The sequence below is a fragment of the Balaenoptera physalus genome (genome assembly GCF_965194825.1).
Source record: "Balaenoptera physalus genome assembly, chromosome: 19".
NCBI lineage: Eukaryota > Metazoa > Chordata > Mammalia > Artiodactyla > Balaenopteridae > Balaenoptera > Balaenoptera physalus.
The window spans coordinates 7,273,183-7,296,314 of record NC_138900.1 but is presented as its reverse complement, the minus strand read 5'-3'; the positions used below and the strand labels follow the sequence as shown (position 1 = coordinate 7,296,314).

Sequence of the window (23,132 nt, the reverse complement as noted above, 5' to 3'; positions counted from 1 at the left end):
TTCTGTCCCCTCCCCTGGGATCTGTCCCTGCTTTGATATTTGCCCACACCCCCTGGAATCGGCACCAGGAATACGTCCGTTAGTTCTGTCTCCAGCTACTGAGTCCTCTCCCCGCACCTGAGTTCTGCCCCACCTTTTGGGATCTGTCCCCGCCCCGCCCGGGATCTGTCCCCGCCCCCTGATTTCTTACTCCACCCCTGAATTCCAGCCCCGCCCCTCTGGGGTTGAACCTCGACCTGTCTCCAGCCCGCTGGCAAGTCCTGCCCCGCTCCTTTCGCCGCCAGCCCCTCTTTCCGACGCCAGATCCAGACCCCAGGAAGGTGCTCCTTTCCTCACTGCCTCCCTGGGTCTGGCCAAAAATACATTTGGGATTATATTTTCATGATGTGGCACAGGTCCGCGAGGGAGTGGGAGGGAGCAGCCGGCGCGGCGGGCGGGCTCCACGGAAGGGATGGCCCGGCAGCCGCTGCCCGCCGCAGCCTCTAGCTTTGTCTCGCTGGGCCTCTGGGTGTCACAATTTTGCCTATGTTTGAGAAAACCCCGGCTTCCCAGGGAGGAGAGGCTGGGGGCTGAGACTCCTGGGTCAGAGGGAGGAGGGAGCCTGGGGCTCGGACTCCAGAGTCTGAAGGAGTAGCCCGCGGATTCGTCCACACGCGCCACCCTGTGGTGACAGAATCCCCGGTCTGGGTGCGGAGGCGGCGGTCGCGGCTCCGGGCCAGGTGTGAAGGTGGAGCAGATGGTGAGGAGGAAGGAGTGGGAAGGGGGCCCAGCAGCTGCCAAATCCCGGGCCTTCGCCGGAACCATCACCATGGAGACCGAGGAAGGCAGAGAGGACCCAGCCCCACACTTTCGGGACCCGGGAATGAGTTCTTCTTCCTCCCACGGAGGGTTCCCATGCAAACTACAAGTCCCAGCGGCCGCTGGACTTCACCATTTGCTTCTGAAGGGCCGCTTACTCCGAGGGCCGCTGGGAGTTGTAGTTCTCTGAGACAACGGGCTGAAGTTGCGTTGCGCCCTCTGGTGGACATGGCGCCCAAGTTCGCTATTTCCGAGGCCCAAGGGACCCTACCCAATGTCATCCCCAAACCTTTTCACCTTCTCACCATCTAATCCCTCTTTCCCCACCCAATTCACTCAGTTCCAGCCACACTGGCCTCCTCGCTCTTCTTTCAACATCTACCACTGAGGCTCCTGCATTTACCTATCCTCCTAGGATTCACTATGGAAGAAGAGTGTGTTGGCAATCATTCATGAACTCAACAAATATTTATTGAGTTCCTACTAGGCGTCAGGCATTGTCACACCATAGGGGACATAGCTCTAATGAGAGTATCACTGGGTATTGGGGACCACCAGAGGAGGATTCTAACTCAGCCAGGGAAGATCAAAGAAAGCCTGAAGTTTGAAAAGCTTCCCAGGAAAAGCTCACTAAAAGGGATGACTGGGAGGGTCGGGGCAGGGCATGGGTGTAGAGTAAGGAGATGTGCCCTGTGAGGGCAAACAACCAGAGGTACTGGAGTAGACCTGGGTAGGTGTACTGGAGAAGAGGATACTAAGTAGGGGAATAGCAGAAACTAAGAAAAGGTGTAAAAAACTGGTGTGGTCAGGACACTGCTCAGTATGACTAGCCTGAGTGACTGGAAGAGGCCAAAAGGGAACATGAAGGGGGACTTCCCTGGCGGTCCAGTGGTTAGTACTCCACACTTCCACTGCAGGGGACATGGGTTTGATCCCTGGTCGGGAGCTAAGATCCCATGTGCCCTGCAGTGGGCAAAAAAAAAAAAAAAAGGGGAACATGAAGGCGACCAGACAGCACAGAACATTGAGTGCTAGCTGAGAGGCTTGGACTTTCTCCTAGGGGCACTGGGGAGCCAAAGAGGGGCTGTGAACAGGAGTGGGGCAAGGGCAGCTCTGGGGCCTTGAGAGAGACTGACAAGGGGAGAGACTAGAGGCCAGGAGGCCAGGGAGAGGATCGGGGGAGAGGACGAGGCCTGAGCTGGGGGAGTGACCTCGATGGGACTCCAGTCCAATGTCCCTCTTCCCTCCCACTCCCCACTTACTCCTAGCCAGACACAGAACAAAGGCAAAAATCTTTTATTTCAATTTTAGGGAAGCCACCATCCTCTTCCCTCCATGTAGAAGCACAGGGAGACACCCAGTCAAGAAGGCACCGACAGAAGGGGCATCGCCACCATCAATTGCTGAGGAGAGAGAGGAAGAGGAAAGAGGTTCAGGACCTGGGGATCCAGCCCCCAGCCCCTCCCCACTCAGACCCAGAGTCCAGGCCCCCAGCCCCTCCTCCCTCAGACCCAGGGGTCCAGGTCCCCAGCCCCTCCCCGCTCAGACCCAGAGTCCAGGCCCCCAGTCCCTCCCCCCTCATACCCAGGGGTCCAGGTCCCCGAGTGTCCCTGGTTCCCCACAACCCCCAGCCCCCCAGGTACCTTTCTCTTCTGATGGAAGGCTGCCTTGCTCTCATCACAGTTGATTCGCAGGGGAATGTGGGCATCCAGATGGTACAGCTGCTGGGGGCCCCCCATCACCAGGCGATTCTCCCCGATCTCCAGCGACAGTCCCAGAGCGCCTTCCTGGGGATGCAGCGGAATCAGCCCACCCTTCCCTTCTCAGCAACAGGACGGTAAGAACACAGACCAGTGAGAGAACTCTCGTGTATCGGGATACCGTATTTAAAGAGTCTCATCTCCCAAGAAAAAGGTGGGACACAGTAATTACAGGTTTATGACTGAGCACTTACGATGCGCTGGGCATCCTCAGGACAGCACCAGAAGTGGGCCTGAGGCCCCCATGGGACAGAGGAGGCAACCTGCTCAGAGGGCAGCACTAGCCAGGCTCACACAGGTCTGATAACAAGCCCACATCACTTCCCCTCCAAGACCCCAACCCTTCCAGACCTCATTCTCCTGCTCTGGTGGAGGGTGCACTCACCAGTTTGGGGAGGTCAATTTCGGCCAAGAGGAGGTCAGGGGCCTCCAGCCAAAGGTTCAGGTGAGGCTTCTCAGGGCTGGGGAGGAACAAGACCCAGAACTCAGAAGAGCCGCCAGGGCTTTACCAGGGTTGTTCCCTCTCTTTCTCCCTCCCAGCCCTGCAGCCTCAGGACACCTTCCCAGAGAGTTCTGCTTCTCCTCCCTCTGGGTTCCCAGAGCCCCAGGACACCGACACCTACAGGATGGTGGGAGAGATTCCAAAGAATGTCGGGGAGACAGGAGATAGGGAGCCCACTGAATGCCCACCCTTTCTCACGTCTCGGGGAGTCGGGCATGTACAGGTTCCCCAGCTCCTGGATCCGAGGACGCTGCTGGGGGCGGATATTCTGCTGGGAGATAGAGCCCAGGAAAGGTCTGTTCTTCAATATACGCCACTCTGAGGGGAAGGAGCACAGGATCAAAGGTCACATGGCTCAGGGTGTCCTTTGCTCCCTCCCCTAGAGGAGGAAGGGGGTCTTGCACTGCGAGAGCCTCATGGGAGAGGCTCCGCCCTCTGCCGAGGATACCAGGGATCTGACCACACCCCCAAGCTTGACTTTAGGAAGCCTGCTTGCCTTAGCCCCTCCCCTCGAGGCTCTCAAGACCCTGCCGCTTATCTGGAATCCCCCTTATCTGGACTCCCCCGTCTCCTCCCTCTCCGCCTTCCCAAGACTCACACAGCCCTCTCCCTGAACTCCACAGCCCAGGGGCTAATATAATCCCTGCCCACACTAGTCCCACTTCTCCCAGGGGCCGCCCGCAAGCTCCTCCGGGTTTGGCTCCTCTCCGTGGCCCAGGCCCCGCCCCTCACCTGGATTTAGTGGCAGGCTGTATTTGTCCTCAAGGCCCTCCCTGGCAATGGTGATCACGAGCTCCCGCAAGAAATCGCTGTTCTAGGAGTGAAAGAGGGAGAAGAGATGTGGGAGGGCTAGGGGATGGAGGGAGAGGCCCCGGCCCAGGCCTCCCCTGCAGCCCCGCCCCCAACCTGCATCCTCCGGTAGAAGTCGCTGTTGACAGCTACGTCGTAGGCGGTACAACCCTGGCCTTCTGCCGGGAGAGAAAGGGGGTGAGACCCCAGCCTTCGGTGGGAACCCCACGGCCCAGGCACAGCCAAGGAAAACACAATCAAGAACAGCAGCCACAGACCCAGAGACATTAGGAAGTCAAGACACGCACTTGCCAGTCTGGATTCATACCAGCCTCGTCTCCCAGCTCCAGTCTCTTCCCCTCTGGTCCTTCCCCACCATGTTCCAGAGCTGACCCTGACCCTCCCCAGTTCATAGTCCTCCCAAGGCTCCCCAACACCCGCAGGGGGAGGACTGAGTCCTTCAGCCTGGCACTGGAGGCCCTGTGTGGTCTGCCCCTCCCACCTGGAGAGAGTTCACTTCTCCAGCAACCTCATCCCTTTAAATTTCTTCCAATCACTCTTGATTACTGATCAATTCAATTCAGTCATTTCTCTCCGGCCTCTGGACTCCTCTGTTCTCTCTGCCTAGAACCCTCTTCTCTGTCTTGGCCTGATGAACTGCTCTGGTTCCTTGAAATCTTATATCCGACATCTCCTCCTCCAGGAAGCCTTCCCTGATCCCTCAGTGGGAGTGAAGAGGCCCCCCCACCCCACCCCGAGCACAGCACAGAGTCACACCACATTGAAATCACATCTGCCTCCTTCATCCTCACCCAAACCTGAGAGTTTCTCAAGGGCAGGTTCTGGGTTTTGATAAGTCCCTACTCCCCAGGGCACTGGCCAAAGCTTCATCCCAGGAGGCTTCAGGAGACATATGTGAATTGAAAAAAACAATATAGAGACAGAAACTCAACAGAGACAGAGGTGAGACAAGGCAGAGACACAGAGACAGGGGAGAGGGTGGAGGAGAAATCAGGGATGAGTTAGGGCTGGCCGAGGACTAGAGCCAGGAGATCAGCTAATGAGCACCTGCCCAGCCCTCCCTTGCTCTGGGGTGGGGCAGGGAGAAGTGCCAGCCTGGCCAGGTGAGCAGAACCAGGACTGTCCAGTGAGAGTTCTGGAAGCCCAGGAGGCTAGGGATATGCCATGGGGAAAAGGATCAGTACAGGGGTGCCAGGTTTCTAGGTCCTGAGGGAGGAGGGTCCTGGGCCCTGGATTCTAGGGAAGAAAGGACCGAGGGGGCTAGACTCCTGGGTCCTCTCAAGGCACTGACTTGCATCCAGTTCGGCATGCGGCTCTCCCAGACTCATGGGGATGCGAAACCCGGCTTGGTCCTCCTCCAGCATTTGAAGCAGCTCATCCTCGGTCAAGTCAGCGGGAGGAGGGATGGAGGGAGAGTGACAAATGTTGATGAAAACCTTCCCTTCAGATGAGTTGGTCTTTATGCAGAAACCTGGTAGGAATGGGTTTGTCCTTGACCATCTGTCTCTGCATGGGTCTCAGTGTCCATCCTTCTTTTGATCTGTCCCCCTCCTAGAGTATTAGTCCTCCATTTTCTGGGTCTGTTCCCCTTCCTGCCCCTGGGATTTCTGACTCTCTGTGTTTGAGTCTCTGTCCCCCTAGTCACCGCACATCTTTTTTTTTTTTTTTAATTTTTATTGGAGTATAGTTGATTTACAATGTTGTTACTTTCTGCTGAACAGCAAAGTGAGTCAGTTGTACATATATATATGTATAACTCTTTTTTAGATTCTTTTCCCATATAGGTCATTACAGAGTATTGAGTAGAGTTCCCTGGGCTATACAGTAAGTCCTTATTAGTTATTATTTTATATATATTAGTATGTATATGTCAATCCCAATCTTCCAATTTATCCCTCCCCCTTACCCCTCCTCTCTTTGGATCTCAGTCCCTTCCTTGCTCTCTGGGTTTCCGTTCACTCCCATCACCCAAGGCCTCTATACACCACTACTGTGTCTCCTTCCTCTCTCCTTTCCCTATGCCCCTGCCCCCAGTCTGTGACCACCTCTCTCTGGGAGTCTATCCCTCTCTCTTTGGATTTCTGTCTTTCTCACCAGGTTGAGGTTGTATCTGTGTAGATTCTGGTCTGCTTGTCTGGGCTTGCTGGAGCTCCTTGGAGGCCTGTGTGAAAGAAAACAACGTCCAGGCTTGGCGTTTGTGCTGTCAGAACCCCCTCATTTGTTCCTCAAATGTTTAGTGAGCAATTTTTACGTATATGAGCTAGGCAGGGCATGAGACATACTATGTCCCCTTCCTACTTTGAGGAACCCGAAGGACAACCCTGATCCCACTCCCATTTCTTCCAGAGACTAGCGAACAGCTAGTAGTAGTAGTAGTTAAGCAACTACAACTCCTGTAGGCCCTGTTGCTTCCCCCCCGCCCCCCGCCAGTACATTCTGGGAACTGTAGTCCCGTTTCTGAGTGCGCGCGCGCACACACACCACACACATACACACACACACACACAAAATCTCCCAAATCCTCAGGGACCCAGGAGTCCGTTCAGTCCGCACCTGCAGCAGCAGCTCCTCGAAACGCGCCGTCTCAGCGCTCATCGTCTCTGCCTCGTTTAGCTCCGGTACCAGCAGCTTCAAGTCGGCCATGGCCCTGGGGAAGAGACCTAGGCGTCCTCAGCAACAACCTTCGGTTGGATGCGAACTCTGACGCCTGCTCCCGGGCCCTCAACCGACTCCCGACACCCACAATTCTGTACGAAAATCTAAGAATCTGGCCTGAGACTACAGTTTTACTCAGGTCAGATACTGCATCAAATCTTTTAGGAGCCAATGTCTCTAGATGCCCTCTAAGCCCTTTGTGCCAAGTGTTTAAATGAGAGCCACTCTTCTGGTCTCTGCGTAACCAGGAACTCGGGTAGGCCACACTTCCGACTACCCCAACGCTCCTTCATCTATCCTGCAACCGCATTCGGTACCAATCACAGAACAATCTAGTCTAAGTCTGAAGCCACGCCCTTCACCTCAACCAATCAAAACTAAATCCAGACAGCCGCTAAACGCCACACTTCCGGTGTGGATTAAAGCCACACTTCCGCTCCTTCCCTACAGCCACATCTGGCCAGGATACTGGGCAAAGCTGGCACACTTTTAAAACCTTAACTTCATTGTCCATCCTAAAGGACTCCCTTCTGATCTCTGAACAATCACCTCGTCCCCAGAGGTAGATTAGATTCTCGAGTAAAGATATTTCGGGCTAAAAGCTGCACTTTCGGCCTCCAATATGAACAGGGTGGTGGGAAGACGCCAATACGGCCACTCTTCTAAATCTGGAGGCCTCGTACCTATTAAGGCATTCATATTTTCGTTCCCCACGCCCCCCGCTTTGAGGAATGCGCATGCTCCAAACTACACTTCCCGGCGCAGACCTATAAGCGGAGTCACCGGGTCCTAAGGCGGGGTTACGCTCTATCTCCCGTACCTCGCCCTTTGGGCTGGAGGGGGCGGTGCCGCCCTTCAGACCTCGAGGTACCCTTGGGGAGAGAGTCCCGTAGTCCGTGGAAAGCGGCCTGGGAGCGTGATGGCTGCGACGCGCGCAGGATCCCGCGCCTGCGAGATCTTCACCACGCTGGAATACGGACCGGTGCCGGAGAGCCACGCATGCGCATTGGTGAGGATTGCCCGGCCGGCGCTGCCCATCCCCCTTCCCAGTCCTCCGGGCCCCGTTTTGAGCGCGGACTCCCGTGATCCACCGCGGCAGCTCAGCAGCTCCGCCCCTCTCAGCTCCCGTGATTCCCGCCACTCCTTAGGATCCACCCTGGAGGACGTTCCCTTGAGCCCTTACGGTTGCTGCCTGTTAGCCCTTTAGTCTGTTCTCGCGAGCCCTAGTGGCTGTCGTGTTCCACGGTCCAAAACTCACGGTGGTGATTCTCCTATTCTTCAGAATCCCCCGAGGGGCTTCTGTGATTCTTCAGGGCCGCCTCAGAGCTTTCTGTGATCCCCTGGGACTCAGAATTCCTGTGGGGCTCCCGTGATCTTCCGACGACCCTCAGAACCCGCGTAGACTTCCCGTGATTCCTCAGAATATCCTATGGCTCCCGGGGTCCCTCGGAATTCCTGGGGGGGCTCCCTTGGTCGTCCGGAGACCTCCGCGGAGCCCCCGTGAGTCCTCAGGGTCACGTCAATACTTGTGGGGTTCCTATAGTCTTGGGAACTCTCGGAATCCCAGAATACATCAGAACTTCCTGTAATTACCTTCAACCCCGCAGAATAACCCCGTGGGGCTCCTGTGATCCCTCCGTGTACTTCAGAACTTCCCTAAGACTCCCGTGATCCATCAGGGTCCCCCAGAACGATCTTGGGGTTCCCGTGTATAACTTCGGTGCTTCGAATTTTGTATAGTTACCCAGCCCCCTCAATTCCCCCATGGAGCCATCCTGATCTCACAGGGCCCTCTAGCACCTAGGTGTGAGAAGCTTGGGCTTCTCTGGAGGGAAAGAGGAGTTTAGAACAGTGGTCCACGTGGAAGAAGATGAGACCACAGCCTGGTGCGGACTGTAGAGATGGAGAAGAGATGAGGCAGAGATGCAGGAGTAACAGGGTTTGGGGTATTGAGAGGGCAAGGACAATGCCTCGGGTCTGGGTCTGGCTGTCTCTGTCCTCCCTCCACCCCCCATGGTGAACCCAAGAGGAGTAGGGTGGCAGAAAGGTTGGGAAAGACTGTGGGCTTGGTTATCACATGGTGATGATGAGAGGGAAAGCCTTGGGCCATGTGCAGGAGTCAGATACTACCTGTGCCTGAGCCTCAGGTCTGGAGACAGGGACCTCACAGTAGAAAGATAATTGAATGGTGGGAATGATGAGATTATCTAGAACTATAGTGTAGACTCAGATAAGAGGATCTGGGATGGAGTATAGAGAATTCCCACCCTTGGGGGTTGGTTAGAGATGGACTATCCTGAAATAGCAATAATGTGATAATAGCTTATATTTATTGGGTGCTTTCTATGTGCCAGCCTCTGTGTTCAGCATGATCTCATTTAATCCCCAAAACAGCTGTGAGAGGGGATTATTGTCATTACTTTAGTGATAGCAGACAGAAGCTTCAAGAGGTAAGTAATTTGCTAACAGTCAACACATCTTAAAAAATGTGAAAATGAGATTTGAACCTGAGCCCTGGGATTCCAGAGCCCATGCCCCCCATCCCCGCCACCCCACCCCCCAGCTCAGTCTTACAATCTGTGGGCCAGACTCAACCAACAAACATGTTTTCTTTGGCCTGAACTTTATTTTTAAAAATGTGAATTAGTGGACAACTAATTTCATGTAAACATCCGGGATTCCAGCTTCTCTTGAAAATAAAATTCCAAAGTTTGGCAAGCTTTGGCTCACATTCCCTGACAAAGATAATCTGGATCCAATAGCTAACTGTCTTTTTAGACAAGTCATGAGTTCCTAGTCTCCACCAGGGCCCTCTTCTCACACCAGGGTGGCCTGCCAGGACCCTGTGGAACATTCTTTCTGGGTTCTGTTTTTCTTTGGGGGGGAAATTTTGCAAAGTTACACAGAGTACTTAAATTATGAACTCCCATTTACCCATCACTCAGTGTCAACGATCATCAACATTTCATCCAATGTTGTATCTCTTTTTTTCCCTGGAGTGATTTAAAACCCAGATGTCATGTTATTTTCCCATAAGTATTTGAATCTTCATTTCTAACAGGTAAGGACTCATTTTGTAACAACCACCAGGCCGTTTTAACATTAACAGTCATTCTTTAATATTATCTAGTGCCCAGCCCATGTTCATATATGCCCGACTATTTCAAAAATATGTCTTTCCGTCGGGGGGGCATCTTTGAATTTGAAACTTATGAATTTTTACTTTACTTAAAAATTTTGGGGACTTCCCTGGTGGTCCAGTGGTTAAGAATCCGGCTGCCAACGCAGGGGACGCGAGTTCAACCCTGGTCGGGGAACTAGGATGCCACATGCCACGGGGCAACTGCACTCGTGCGCCGCAACTAGAGAGAAGCCCACAGCGAAGAAGCCCACACGCCCCAGTGAAGACCCAGCACAGCCAAAAAAAAAAAATTTTTTTTTACTTTAAAGAAAAATGAGGAGGCCCAGTTGGTAGGGTAAGAGAAAAATCAGGAGACTAAGGCATCGGGGATGCTAAGAGAAAACAGTCTGGGGAATTCCCTGGCGGTCCAGTGGTTAGGACTCCTCGCTTTCACTGCAGGGGGCCCGGGTTCAACCCCTGATCGGGGAACTAAGATCCCGCAAGCCAGCGGCCAAAAACAACAACAACGAAAACCAGTTTGCAGAAGGAAAAAGTGGAAAGGATGTCTTGGATTTAGAAAGGATTTAGGGAAGACAGAGAAAGAAACAGGAAACAGACCGAATGAAGTGCAATAAAATTAATAGGAAGTCTTAAGTAAGTGCTGTTCTGAGCCTATGACACATATGGATCCATTTAATTCTCATCACTGTCCTGTGAAATAGGGAGAGACTGTGATTATCTCCATCTTCCAGATGGGTTAGCTGAGACCAGGGTATTTTAAGACCCAGGCTAAGACTGCACAACAAGGAAGTTTCAGAGCCACGATTCAAACCCAGGCCATGTGGCCCCAGGCTCCAGGGACTCCCTACGTTGGGCTCAGTTAGGCACTTCACAACCAAGTGATGACAGCAGAGGTGGGAGGGAACGCCATCACACGTGGGAAGGTATGGGAGTCACCTGGCTTAAAAGCCCCACCTCCCAAAGAGAACCTGATACCACGTGATACAGTCTCATGGGCATTGCAAGGGTCCTGGCAAGGCACATGCCTATCACAAGAATGCAGAGCATTCCAGGAAGCCCCAGAGTTCTGGCTTCCCACTGGATATATATGGTATATTCCCAGTTTTCCCGGTCCAGGTGCAGTGGACCAGTCGGGGGTCAATATTGTCTAGAAATATAACTGAATTGTATCAGATTTCCAGGGAAATAGAAAGTCATTTCTATTCAGGAAGGTCATTTCTCCACGGAGAAGAACAAGTTTTATTAATCCTTTGTTCACATTCTCCGTATGTAAAAGTCAATAGGACATCCCTCATACGTTGCTGGTGAGAATGTAAAATGATGCAGCTGCTGTGGAAAACAGTTTGGTGGTTCCTCCATGAATTACTCAAGAGCATTGCTATATGACCCAGGGGCTCCACTCTGAGATATATGCCCAAAAGAAGTAAAGACGTATTCAAAGAAAGACTTGTACGTGAACATTCACAGCAACACTATTCACAATAGCCAGAAGGCAGAAACAACCTAAATGCCCATCAGCTGATGAATGGGTAAAGAAAATGTCTCTCCAGACAATGGAATACCATACAGCCATAAAGAGAAATGAAATTCTGATCCATGCTACAGTGCGGATGAATCTCGAAAACACCAAGCTGAGTGACAGAAGCTAGACACAGAAAGTCACATATTGTGGGATTCCATTTATATATGAAATGTCCAGAATAGGCCAATCCATAGAGACAGAGAGCAGATTAGTGGCTGCCAGGACTTGGGGGCAGGGGAGAAGGGAGGGTGAGCTCTTAATGGGTATGGAGTTTCCTTTTGGGGTGATGGAAATGTTCTGGATTTTTTTCTTTTGCTGCGCTGCTCGCCACGTGGGATCTTAGTTCCGCGACCAGGGATCGAACCTGGGCCTCCAGCAGTGGAAGCGTGGAGTCCTAACCACTGGACCGCCGGGGAATTCCCAATGTTCTGGAAGTAGATAGTGGAGATGGTTGCACAACATTGTGAATGTATTGATACAAAATGCCCTGAATTTACACTTTAAAATGGTGAATTTCATGTTATGTATTTTTTATGTTTATGTGTATTTTCCTCCTACACGGGAAAATAACTGATGGGGCAAAGGGGGTGGGTATTCTCTTCCCAGAGGACTCTGGGTAGGGATCAAGCTTCCCCAGCTGCCTCTCAGACCCCTTTCCGAACTCTCTCCACCTCCCCCAGGCCTGGCTGGACACCCAGGACCGGCACTTGGGTCACTATGTTAACGGACGGTGGTTAAAGCCTGAACACAGGAGTTCAGTGCCTTGCCAGGATCCCATCACAGGTATGCGGTGTCCCCCAGTCATGGGAAAGAGGTGTCTGTGGCCCCAGGTGTACCCACCAACAATATACCATTCTCTCTGCTCAGGGCCCTGAGGGCAGGGAGCAGCTGATGGGAGAAGAAGTCTGAGATTTCTGGCCCCTCTTGATAACAGTCCTCCTAATTATGGTTCCAGGTCCCTGTGAACACTTTTGAAGTCACTGTCTCCTAAAATCCCTTCCTTGCCTGTGGGAGGCAGTCAGAGCAAAGACCTATATAGATTTATCCCCATTTGTCAGATGGTAAAACTGAGACCCTGTGTGGGGTAGGGGGGACCAGCTTAACCGCCTTGGGGTGCTTCTGGGCTCCAGAAATGTCAGCCCCCTCCAGTTCTGACACGGGTTCCCCCCACCTCCCAACTGGGTTCCCCCCATTCATCTCCCCAGGAGAGAACTTGGCCAGTTGCCTCCAGGCACAGACGGAGGATGTGGCGGGAGCCGTGGAGGCTGCCAGGACCTCGTTGGAGAACTGGAGCACACAACCTGGAGCCTTTCGGGCCCAGCATCTGACCAGGTGATGCACTTGAGGTGTGGACCCCAGGAGACGGAGAAGGATTTGAGAACAAAGACTCTATATTTCCCAATATCCCCCTGAATTCACTGGCTGCTAAGACTCATATTCCCAGCATGCCTTTGAGCCTTTAGCAGCTAAAACTTCCATTTCTCACTGTTCGCTGGGACTAGAAATGACAAAGCCTGTTTCCCAGCATACCCTTGGGACTCATCCGGGCGCCATTTCTCAACAGCTCACTGGGGCTGGTGAAGCTCCTGAAACTGTTTTCCAGCACATTCTTGGGGAAGTTAGAGACAAAGATTCCATTTCCCAAAGAACAATTGAACTTAAAGGCTAAGCTTTCATTTCCTAGCACGTTTGGGGGTTACAGGTGGCCAAGATCTTTACACAGCACCCTGAGGTTTTGAGTGTTTACCAGACTACATTTCCCATACATCTTTGGTGCCCTCCACCAAAGATGCCCCAGGGGTTCCTGGGGATTGTACTTCAGGTATACACAGGGCGTGTTCCAGGACTCTATCAGGCCAAGGGGCAGTGGGAAATGACCATCCCAGGACTTCCCTGGCGGTCCAGTGGTTAGGACTCTGCGCTTCCACTGCAGGGGGCACAGGTTCGATCACTGGTCGGGGAACTAAGATCCCTCAAGCCGTGCGGGCGGCCAAGGAAAAGGAAAAAAGAAAACAATGACCATCCCGCCTGCTTGCTCCACAGGCTGGCCAAGATGATCCAGAAGCACCAGCGGCTGCTGTGGACCCTGGAGTCCCTGGTTACTGGACGGGCCATTCGAGAAGTTCGAGACAGGGATGTCCCTCTGGCCCAGCAGCTGCTCCAGCACCATGCAGTCCAGGCACACACCCAGGAGGAGGCGCTGGCAGGCTGGGAGCCCCTGGGTGAGAAGCAGGAGTCCCAGCCCCCAGCCCCCTCCTCCCTCACCATCCAGCAGCGCCTGCGCCAGTCTCATTTGTTCTTGCAGGAGTGATTGGTCTCATCTTGCCACCCACATTCTGCTTCCTTGAGATGATGTGGAGGATTTGTCCTGCCCTGGCTGTGGGTAAATGATTGGCTGGGGGTTAGGACTCCAGGGTCTGAGGGAGAAGGGGGCTGGGGGTCTGGACTCCAGGGTCCTTGAGCTGCCTGCCTTCCCCAGGCTGCACTGTGGTGGTCCTCGTGCCGCCAGCCTCTCCGACGCCCCTCCTTGTGGCCCAGCTGGCGGGGGAGCTAGGCCAGTTCCCAGGAATCCTCAATGTGATCAGCGGCCCTGCCTCCCTGGGGCCTGTCCTGGCCTCACAGCCTGGAGTCCAGAAGGTGGCCTTCTGTGGCGCCATCGAGGTATCTTCAGGGGTGGGAGGGTGTCTGGACACAGCTGGGGGGCTGGAATGCTCCTCCCCGCCGCTGACCCCTGCGTGGATCCCATAGGATGGCCGTGCCCTACGGCGGGCCCTGGCGGGCCAGGGTCCCGAGCTGGGCCTGGCACTGGGGGCTGAGTCGCTACTGCTACTGATGGAGACGGCGGATGTGGACTCGGCCGTGGAGGGCGTCGTGGATGCAGCCTGGTCTGACCGCAGCCCGGTGAGACCTGGGGGCTGGGCATGTCTGTCTCCAGACCTTGGGGCTCCATGTCTTCATTCATTTTATTTATTTTTTTTTTAAATTAATTTATTTGGCTGCGCTGGGTCTTAGTTGCGGCATGCAGGATCTTCGTTGCCGCGTGTGGGATCTTCGTTGTGGCATGCGGGATCTTTTAGTTGTGGCATGTGAACTCTTAGTTGCAGCATGCATGTGGGATCTAGATCCCTGACCAGGGATGGAACCCGGGCCCCCTGCATGGGGAGCGCGGAGTCTTAACCACTGGACCACAAGAGAAGTCCCTTCATTTGTTTTAATTTTCAGTTCTTTGTGTCTCCAAACTCTTATCTGTAGACCGTCGCATGTGAAGGACTCCTCATCCTGTCGAGTTTCTGAATCTCCATGTTCCCGGCTCTCCTGGGCTTCCAGGCTCGGGGGCTCTGTGTCTGTTGTTCTTTAGGACTCTTCATTTTTCTGAGTGTCCATGTCCTAGTTTTCTAGCGTCTCTCTTCACTCTGCGTCACCAGCTTTCTGTAATTCCACATCCTCCCTGAAGTTTGGGGCCTCAGGGAGTCTCCTGGTCCTCGGCCACGTCTCCCTGACCCTCCTCTGGTCTGTACACATATGTCCCCCAGGCTTGGCCCTCTGTGGGGATGTGACCCACCCACGTAGGCTCCAAGTTTGCCCACCCTAACCCCCCCTTTTCCTGACAGGGGGGACTCAGACTCCTCATCCAGGAGTCTGTGTGGGATGAGACAATGAGGCGGCTCCAGGCGCGGATGGGGCGGCTTCGCGGTGGCCGAGGGCTAGACGGAGCCGTGGACATGGGGGCCCGGGGGGCTGCTGCACGCGACCTGGCCCAGCGCTATGTGCGCGAGGCCCAGAGCCAGGGTGCACAGGTGAGCCTGGGCGCAGACTCTGGGGTGCCGGGGGAGGAGGGACCTCAAGATCTGACTCCTGGGTCTGTGGAGGGATGGGTCTGGGGGCCTGGACTCCGGGGTGTGAGGAAGGAGGGGCTGGGGTCTGACTCCCGGGTCTGAGGGAGGAGGGGTCTGGGGTCCAGACTCCTGGATCCCTGGGGAGGAGAGGACTGGAGTGAACTTGCTGATCTATTTCTCTGTCTCCCTAGGTCTTCCAGGCTGGCAGTATGCCTCCAGACAGCCCATTCTTTCCCCCATCCTTGGTCTCTGACCTCCCTCCAGCCTCTCCATGTACCCAGGCAGAGGTAAGCCCCTCAGGGTCTCAGAGACCCTAGGCCATCCACCCATCCTCAGCCGGACATGGGCGGCACAACACAGAGGCCCCCGGGGTGACCATTTGGACTGGGTCTGGGGGCTGCTGACTGCTGTAGGCTGGACTCCGAGTGGGTGGGGTGTTGGAGGGAGGGGCTGGCCAGGCCGCCTGAGCTCCCTTGTCACCCCTTCCAGGTGCCGTGGCCTCTGGTCGTGGCCTCCCCTTTCCGCACTGCTAAGGAGGCGCTGGCCATGGCCAACTGGACGCCCCGAGGAGGCAGTGCCAGCGTGTGGAGCGAGAGACTGGGGCAGGCCCTGGAGCTGGCCTACGGGTCAGTTCACACCCACTGGGCACACAGGGGGCCCTGCTGGGATGGCCCCAGCTTCAGTCTCGATGTCTTCCCCTCTCTCTGGGTCCCTCCCCGCCTCTCTGACTACCCCTCCCCGCCTCAAGTTTGTGCATTTCTCTCTGATGGCCCCTCCTCCCCACAGGCTTCAGATGGGCACGGTCTGGATCAACGCCCACGGCCTCAGAGACCCTGCAGTGCCAACAGGTGGCTGCAAGGAGAGTGGGTCTTCCTGGCACGGGGGGCCAGATGTGAGTGCACCCCTCCCTGCCCATCACCACCCCTTCATCCACCTTGTGCCCTTCTCACGTCCTCTTGACACTGTCCCTCTCTCAGGGTCTGTACGAGTATCTGCGGCCCTCAGGGACCCCTACCCGGCTGCCCTACCTGTCGGAGAATCTGAACTATGACACCTTTGGCCTTGCTGTTCCCTCCACCCTACCAGCTGGGCCTGAAACAGGGCTTAGGTGAGCTGTTCTAGGGACTACAGCTCTCAGAATTCCTGGCGTGTGGAAGGTCTGTGCTCTGCCAGAGACTCAGGGGCCAGGAATGTGGGGTCCCGCAGAGGCTCATGGGAGCTCGAGTGGTCCATCCAGTGGGGTGGGGATGGGGTCTGAGCAGTCCCTGCCCCAGCACCCACCCTCACACCTCACCCTGCTCCAGCCCAGCACCCCCCTATGGGCTCTTTGTGGGAGGCCGTTTCCAGGCTCCTGGGGCCCGGAGCTCCAGGCCCATCCGGGATTCGCAGGGCGATCTCCATGGCTACGTGGCTGAGGGCGGAGCCAAGGATATCCGAGGCGCCGTGGAGGCTGCGCACCAGGCTGCCCCTGGGTAAGGAAGCGGGGCGTCACGTGAGACAGCGCAGGGGTCGTGGGGTGTCGGAGAGGGGAGCCTGAAACCCCAGGACCGGGCTGATGCTGATGGGACGTGGGGTCTGGACCCCAAGGACTGTGGGCTACGGAGTCTGAGCTCCCAGGGCTGACGGGATGTGGGTCTGGCCCCTCACTCTCCTCCCCGGGCAGATGGGCTACGGGGCCTGGACCCCCAGGGTAGGAGCTGTGGACAGAGGTGGGGCACCTGGAAAGAGCCAGGATGAGGAAACCAACCCCCAATGTGCCCTGTCCACCCACAGCTGGGTGGGCAAGTCGCCAGGGGCCCGAGCAGCCCTACTGTGGGCCCTGGCGGCCGCACTGCAACGCCGAGAGTCCACCCTGGTCTCGAGGCTGGAGAGGCATGGAGTGGAGCTCAAGGTCGCCAAGGCGGAGGTGGAGCTGAGCGTGAGGCGGCTTCGGGCATGGGGGGCCCGCGTCCAGGCCCCAGGCTGCACCCTGCAGGTGAGAGGGATCTGTGGGCCGGCAGACAGGGCAGGCAGTCTGGAGTGGCGTCAGAGGGGCTCCAGAATGAGCCAGACTAGGGGTCCAGGCCCAAGTGGCCTCACCTCTCTACACCTTGATTTCATCCTCTGTATAATGGGTATCCAGCCCACCTCATAGAGTAGTGTTTCAAATTGTTGTTAGTGACCCATTACTGAGCCATAAAACCAATTTAGTGGGGTCATAGCCCTGCTTTGGTGTTTTTGTTCTTGTTTCTTTTTTTAATAAAAGAGAACAGGATAGAAAATATAGAGTGCATTGCACAGAGTATTGTTTGGTGTGACTTTTGTTTTGTTTATATATATAATATGCAGCTAAATATAGACACTAGGTTGGTCTGAAACGTATGGTGGGTCCAGTGAAGAAAGCGTGAGGATTCAGTGACTCAAGCAATGGCATGGGCACACTCAGGGATAGAGATAATAGAAAGATAATGGAAAGATAGCTAGTCATTTGACCTGGGCTTCCTCCATAAATGATATACAATTATACACTTATACAGTGGTACCAACCTTGAGAAGTTGTTATGAAAACTAAGTGAGCCGAGCATTTAATGTCTGACGTGTAGCCAAGGGCTCAGAAAATGTTTGCTTATGGATGGCCAATAAGCACATGGAAGAATGCTCCGCATCATTAGTCATTGGAGAAATGCAAGCGAAACCACCATGAGGGACTTCCCTAGTGGCGCAGTGGTTAAGAATCCGTCTGCCAATGCAGGGGACACAGGTTCGATCCCTGGTCCAGGAAGATCCCACATGTCGAGGAGCAACTAAGCCTGTGCGCCACAACTACTGAGCCCACACTCTAGAGCCCGCAAACCACAACTACTGAAGCCCATGCACCTAGAGCCCATGCTCTGCAACAAGAGAAGCCACCGCAATGAGAAGCCCTCGCACCACAATGAAGAGTAGCCCCCGCTCTCTGCAACTAGAGAAAGCCCGCACACAGCAACGAAGACCCAGCGCAGCCAACAACAAAAATCATCATGAGATATCATTAGGCACCTATTGAATGGCTGAAATTCAAAAGACTGACCTTACCAAGTGTTGGTGAGGATGTGGAGGAACTGGAACTCTCGCACCCTGCTGGTGGGGCCATCAGTGGGACAACCACTTTGGAAAACAGTTCGGCAGTTTCTTAAAAAGTTAAATATACTCTTTTTTTTTTTTGGCCGCACTGCATGGCTTGCAGGATCTCAGTTCCCCAAGCAGGGATTGAACCCAGGCCACAGCAATGAAAGCCCGGAATCCAACCACTAGGCCACCAGGGAACTCCCTAGATATACTCTTAACGTATGACCCACCATGAGTCCTAGGTATTTATCTAAATAAATTTAACTTCTAGGTTTTAGCCCAAGAGCAATGAGCACATATATCCATACAAAGACTTACGCACAAATTTGTTTTGTTTTGTTTTGTTTTGTTTTTTGGCCTTGCTGTGCAGCTTGCAGGATGCAGGATCTTAGTTCCCTGACCAGGGATCAAACCCACGCCCCCTGCAGTGGGAGCATGGAATCTTAACCACTGGACCACCAGGGAAGTCCCTGCACAAATGTTTATAGCAGCATTATTCATGGTAGCCAAAAAAGCAATCCAAATGTCCCTCAATAGGTTAATAGATAAACAAAATGTGGCCCACCCATACATCGGACTCCTACTCAGCAATCAGGAGGGAACAAGTTACATCATGGATGAATCTCAAAATGGTTATGCTGAGTGAAAGCAGCCAGATAAAAGAGTACAGACTGTATATGACTCTATGTCTAGAAAATTCTAGAAAATACTAATTTATAGAGAGAAAACAGATCACTGGTTGTCTGAGCACAGAGGGTTCAAGTAGAGGCAGGGAGGGAAGGATTACCAAGGGGCACAAGGAAATTTGGGGGAGTGAAGTTCATTATCTTGATTGTTGTGATTGGTTTCACGGGTGTATCCATATATCAGAACTTATCAAATTGTACACTTTAAAGTGTGTGCAGTTTAGTGATAGTCAGTTATATTCAATAAAGCTTTAAAACACACACACAGGGCTTCCCTGGTGGCGCAGTGGTTAAGAATCCGCCTGCCAACGCAGGGGACACGGGTTCGAGCCCTAGTCTGGGAAGATCCCACATGCCATGGAGCAACTAAGCCCGTGTGCCACAACTACTGAGCCTGTGCTCTAGAGCCCGTGAGCCACAGCTACTGAAGCCCGCGTGCCTAGAGCCCGTGCTCCACAACAAGAGAAGCCACCGCAGGGAGAAGCCCATGCACCACAACGAAGAGTAGCCCCCGCTCTCTGCAACTACAGAAGGCCCGCCCGCAACAAAAAAGACCCAGTGCAGCCAAAAATAAATAATTAATTTAAAGAAAAACACACACACACACAAACCTATAGGCTAGATTTCGAGACCTCTACACATATTAACTCATTCTATCTTAACAGCAAATCTCTGAGGTAAGCACTATTATTATCCTCATTTTAAAGGTGGGAAACTGAGGCCCAGAGAGGTTAAGTAACCCACCCAAGGTCACACAGCTGATGTGAACCCAGCGTCTGGCTCCAGAGTCTATGCTCTGAAATATCACCTGGTTTTATTATTATGATTGGAGTTGTTACAGAGAAGTAAAGTTGGGGATGAGAGGAGAAAAAGGGCGGGTGATAGAGGAGACCAAAGGAGGGCAGTCAGGCTCTCCTGCCCCGCCCTTGACCTCCTGCCTGTCCCTGCAGGTAGCAGAGCTGAAAGGCCCCGTGCTTCGGCTGCAGGAACCTCTGGGCGTGCTGGCTATTGTGTGCCCGGAAGAGTGGCCCCTGCTTGCCTTCGTGTCTCTGCTGGCCCCTGCTCTGGCCCACGGCAACACTGTGGTCTTGGTGCCCAGCGGGGCCTGTCCCATCCCTGCCTTGGAGGTCTGCCAGGTACAGTCGCCTGCCTGCCTGCTGCTGCTCCCAGCAGCCTGTGGAGCAGCAGATGGATGAAAGATGCCCCAAGACCTGCAGGAGCTCAGCTCTCACCCCACCCCCTTGGTAACCATGGTAACCTGCATCCTGGCACAAAACCTTCACTCCTCATAGACCCAGTGATGGTTCTCTCCAGACTGTGAGCCTTCACCAGTCATGACCCCAGTCCCATTCCTTCCAGGATCCCCATGGCCACTCCCTAGATGCACATTCCTTACCCTCCCCGACAGCCCTGGGGGTCTCTTGACTCCCTCCCAACCCTGGATGACCCACTATCCCATCCCCTAGGATATGGCCACCTTGTTGCCAGGGGGCCTGGTGAATGTGGTGACAGGAGACCGGGACCACCTGACCCGCTGCTTGGCCTTGCACCAGGACATCCAGGCCCTGTGGTATTTCGGATCTGCCCAGGTACCTTTTGTTTTGCCATCTCCAGTGTCTTAAACTTCACCAACAAACTCTTCCTTTTCTGGGGACATGGCTGCACCCCCTTAGAACACCCATTGCTAAGGGGGAGAAACTCCTTGGCAACCACGTTCTGAGATCCTGCCCCTTTAGAGACCTGGTTGCTAAGGAAGAGGATCTCCTTAGCAACAAGGGCCTGAGATCCTGCCTAGCCCAAAGACTTAATCTCATTGGACAACCCATTGCTAAGGACCACACCCTAGCAACAGTGTCAGAAGCCTGCAGTCCACCCTCTTAAACCTCCTGATGGTAACAGATGGGAACTCCTTGTCAACAATAACTTCAGGCCCCATTCCTTTGAGTGTGGGCTGTTAAAGGGGAAGAAGTTCCATAGCCGTAAAGGTCAACCTTGTTTCCCTCAGCATCTGGAAGGTTTGCTTTCTAGGAGCTGAACATTCTAGCCACAGAGCCTAGGCAAGCCTTTAGGCCCCTCCTCAATAATAGTCCTTGTTGCCAAGGAAGCAGCTGCTTAGCAACCAAGCCAATGGAAATGCTGACCACCCCCCCACCCCCCCACCCATCTCCCCACGCCAGGGCTCCCAGTTTGTGGAATGGGCCTCAGCAGGAAACCTCAAGCCAGTGTGGGTGAACAGAGGCTGCCCGCGGGCCTGGGATCAGGACGCCGAGGGGGCAGGCCCAGAGCTGGGGCTGCGGGCAGCACGGACCAAGGCCCTGTGGCTGCCCATGGGGGACTGATTGCCCAAGTGTCACCCACTCCATCTTGGACAGAGGACAGATGGACCCCAACCGATGCCAGACATCTGGAATTTTCCTCTTATTATGGTTCCAATAAACTCTGACCAATCTTGGCTGTGTTTCTGAGGGGAGGAAGGGAGGAAATAGCAACTTCTGGGCTATTGAGGCCATTTCAGTTCTGAGACTCAGCAGCCCCATGGGCTGGCGCCAGGACAACACAGTGTCTGTGAAATAGATACAAGGGACTCTAAGAAACTTTGGACAGGGCCGCAGCGACTCTTGTCTCTTCTGGTCTTTTCCATCCAATGGCTCCTGCTCCCTGGTTTTCTCTGCCTCTGCATTGCCTCAGAATCTGTGGTGTGCTGGTGAAAATAAAATACAGTAGCTCTCTGGGATAAAATAAAATCCATGGTAAGTAACTTTAGCCAATTCCATGGTGCTCCTACCGTGTCAATTTCAAGCTCCAGATGATTGAACAACCGGCTGACAATTCCTGAACTTTTAACAGTTCCCACGAGCCACTCCAGCATACCACTGTTTGAGAATTCTTTTTGATGCAAGGAACCCACACACACTAGCTTAGGATAAAAGGAAATTTTCTGGAAAGCTACAGAGATATGGAAAATAGGGTGAGATACACAGCCGGGAACCCCAGGTCCTGAGAACCCGAGTGCAAGCAGGAGCTGTATTCAGGTCCCGTCTCAGTGGGTCACGTGATCTCTTGGGTCTTGTATCTGCCTGTCTGCTTCATTCCAGATCCTTCTAGCCACGTGACTTTAGGAAAGCTTCTTAACCACTCTAAGCCTCGGTTTCCTCATCTATAAATTGGGGCTAATAGTTCCAACCTCATTGAGTAGATTCTGTGATGGTTACACAAAACATGCTGTTAATTAGAGGTTGATTTTGTCCTGGGGCAAATGAGAGCAGACCACCTCCTGTCAGTATTTGACTAAAGCTGGGCAGAATAGATAACCTCTCCCAGGATCTGGACGTTTGGACAGGAAAGACACAGGAACGTCTTGGAGGAAAGTCCCTGGAAGGCTCTAGTTCCTCTGGGGTTTCATAACTTCCCCCCAGATTCCACGGGCTGCCTCAGTGACCTTCCTATTAGTACTGTTGCTTTAACCAGCCAAAGCCAACTACAGGAGGTCTCTATGCCCCCAGCCCAGACCAGGTAGTGCCACATCCACGGGAGAAGAAATCTGATTGGCCAGACTGGGGTAGATGTCCACTTCTGGTCCAATCTTCTCTGGCTTAGGGGCAGGAGCTCCTAGTTAAGGCAGCCATCCAGTTGGTCAACAAAAATCGGTTGAGTGCCTGCTGTGAGTGGGGCACTGTTGTAGGTGCTGGGGATGGCCATGAACAAGACAGAACTTAGCCTTGTGAGCTCATGCAGTGGATGAGAGGTATATTCATTTCTTGTCAGTGCTGTGACAATGACCACAAAGTTAGTGGCTTAAATAAAACAATGCAAACATATCATCTTACAACTCTGGAGGTCAGAAGTCTGAAATGGGTCTTACTGAGCTAAAATTAAGGTGTCAGCAGGGGTTGGGAATTTGTCCCAAGGGCACTAGGGAGCCATAGAGGATCTGTGAGCAGAGGAGAGGTAGGCTCAGCTCTGGCTGAAAGACACTGATGTAACCTAAGGTGACAGGTACAGTACTATAGCAGTGGTAGAAGCTCAGGGCACTCTGGGGGCCTGAAGAAGACACCTTTCCCAACTGGAGTGTGTGTGTGTGTCTGTGTATGAGGTGAAGGCGAGAGAGATGGCAGGAATCTTCCCAAGGCAGGTGCCCCTTCACTGAGCTTTTTTTTCCCCCAGCCTTATTGGGGTATGATTGACAGTTAAAAATTGTATGTATTTCAGTTTTACAATGTGGTTTCTTAAGCTGTGCAACATGATAATTTAACATACATATGCACTGTGAAATGATTACCACAATCAAGTTAATTAACACAGCCATCACCTCACATAATTACCTTTTTTATTCG

General features: G+C 53.6%; 2 protein-coding genes and 1 long non-coding RNA gene across 7 annotated transcripts in view; 1 reads left to right on the top strand and 2 right to left on the bottom strand.

Moving 5' to 3' along the window:
- The window catches only part of LOC309648015, a 114,461-nt gene that overhangs the window by 47,986 nt on the left and 43,343 nt on the right, over positions 1-23,132 (bottom strand). The gene's annotated exons all lie outside the window — the stretch shown is intronic.
- Positions 2,079-7,485, bottom strand: PIH1D1 (PIH1 domain containing 1). Of its 5 annotated transcripts, none has more exons than XM_082436007.1 (10): positions 7,346-7,485; positions 6,424-6,517; positions 5,965-6,031; positions 5,162-5,341; positions 3,967-4,028; positions 3,793-3,874; positions 3,249-3,378; positions 2,944-3,019; positions 2,442-2,585; positions 2,079-2,201 (listed from the first exon to the last, which is right to left on the bottom strand). In XM_082436007.1, exons 2-10 carry the CDS (start codon positions 6,511-6,513, stop codon positions 2,160-2,162), a joined length of 873 nt encoding a protein of 290 aa, XP_082292133.1. In that variant the 5' UTR covers positions 6,514-6,517; positions 7,346-7,485; the 3' UTR covers positions 2,079-2,159. The 5 variants fall into 5 exon arrangements, with proteins under 5 accessions (XP_082292133.1, XP_082292134.1, XP_082292135.1 ...); XM_082436008.1 differs by having other exon boundaries at positions 6,424-6,530; positions 7,346-7,477; XM_082436009.1 differs by lacking the exon at positions 7,346-7,485 and adding an exon at positions 7,293-7,311.
- On the top strand, positions 7,403-21,250 carry ALDH16A1 (aldehyde dehydrogenase 16 family member A1). Its single transcript, XM_082435898.1, has 17 exons — positions 7,403-7,534; positions 11,870-11,972; positions 12,395-12,521; positions 13,233-13,411; positions 13,495-13,572; positions 13,669-13,850; positions 13,938-14,090; positions 14,801-14,986; positions 15,217-15,312; positions 15,515-15,651; positions 15,812-15,917; positions 16,003-16,133; positions 16,330-16,497; positions 16,799-17,000; positions 19,749-19,934; positions 20,265-20,387; positions 20,976-21,250. Exons 1-17 carry the CDS (start codon positions 7,445-7,447, stop codon positions 21,135-21,137), a joined length of 2,409 nt encoding a protein of 802 aa, XP_082292024.1. The 5' UTR covers positions 7,403-7,444; the 3' UTR covers positions 21,138-21,250.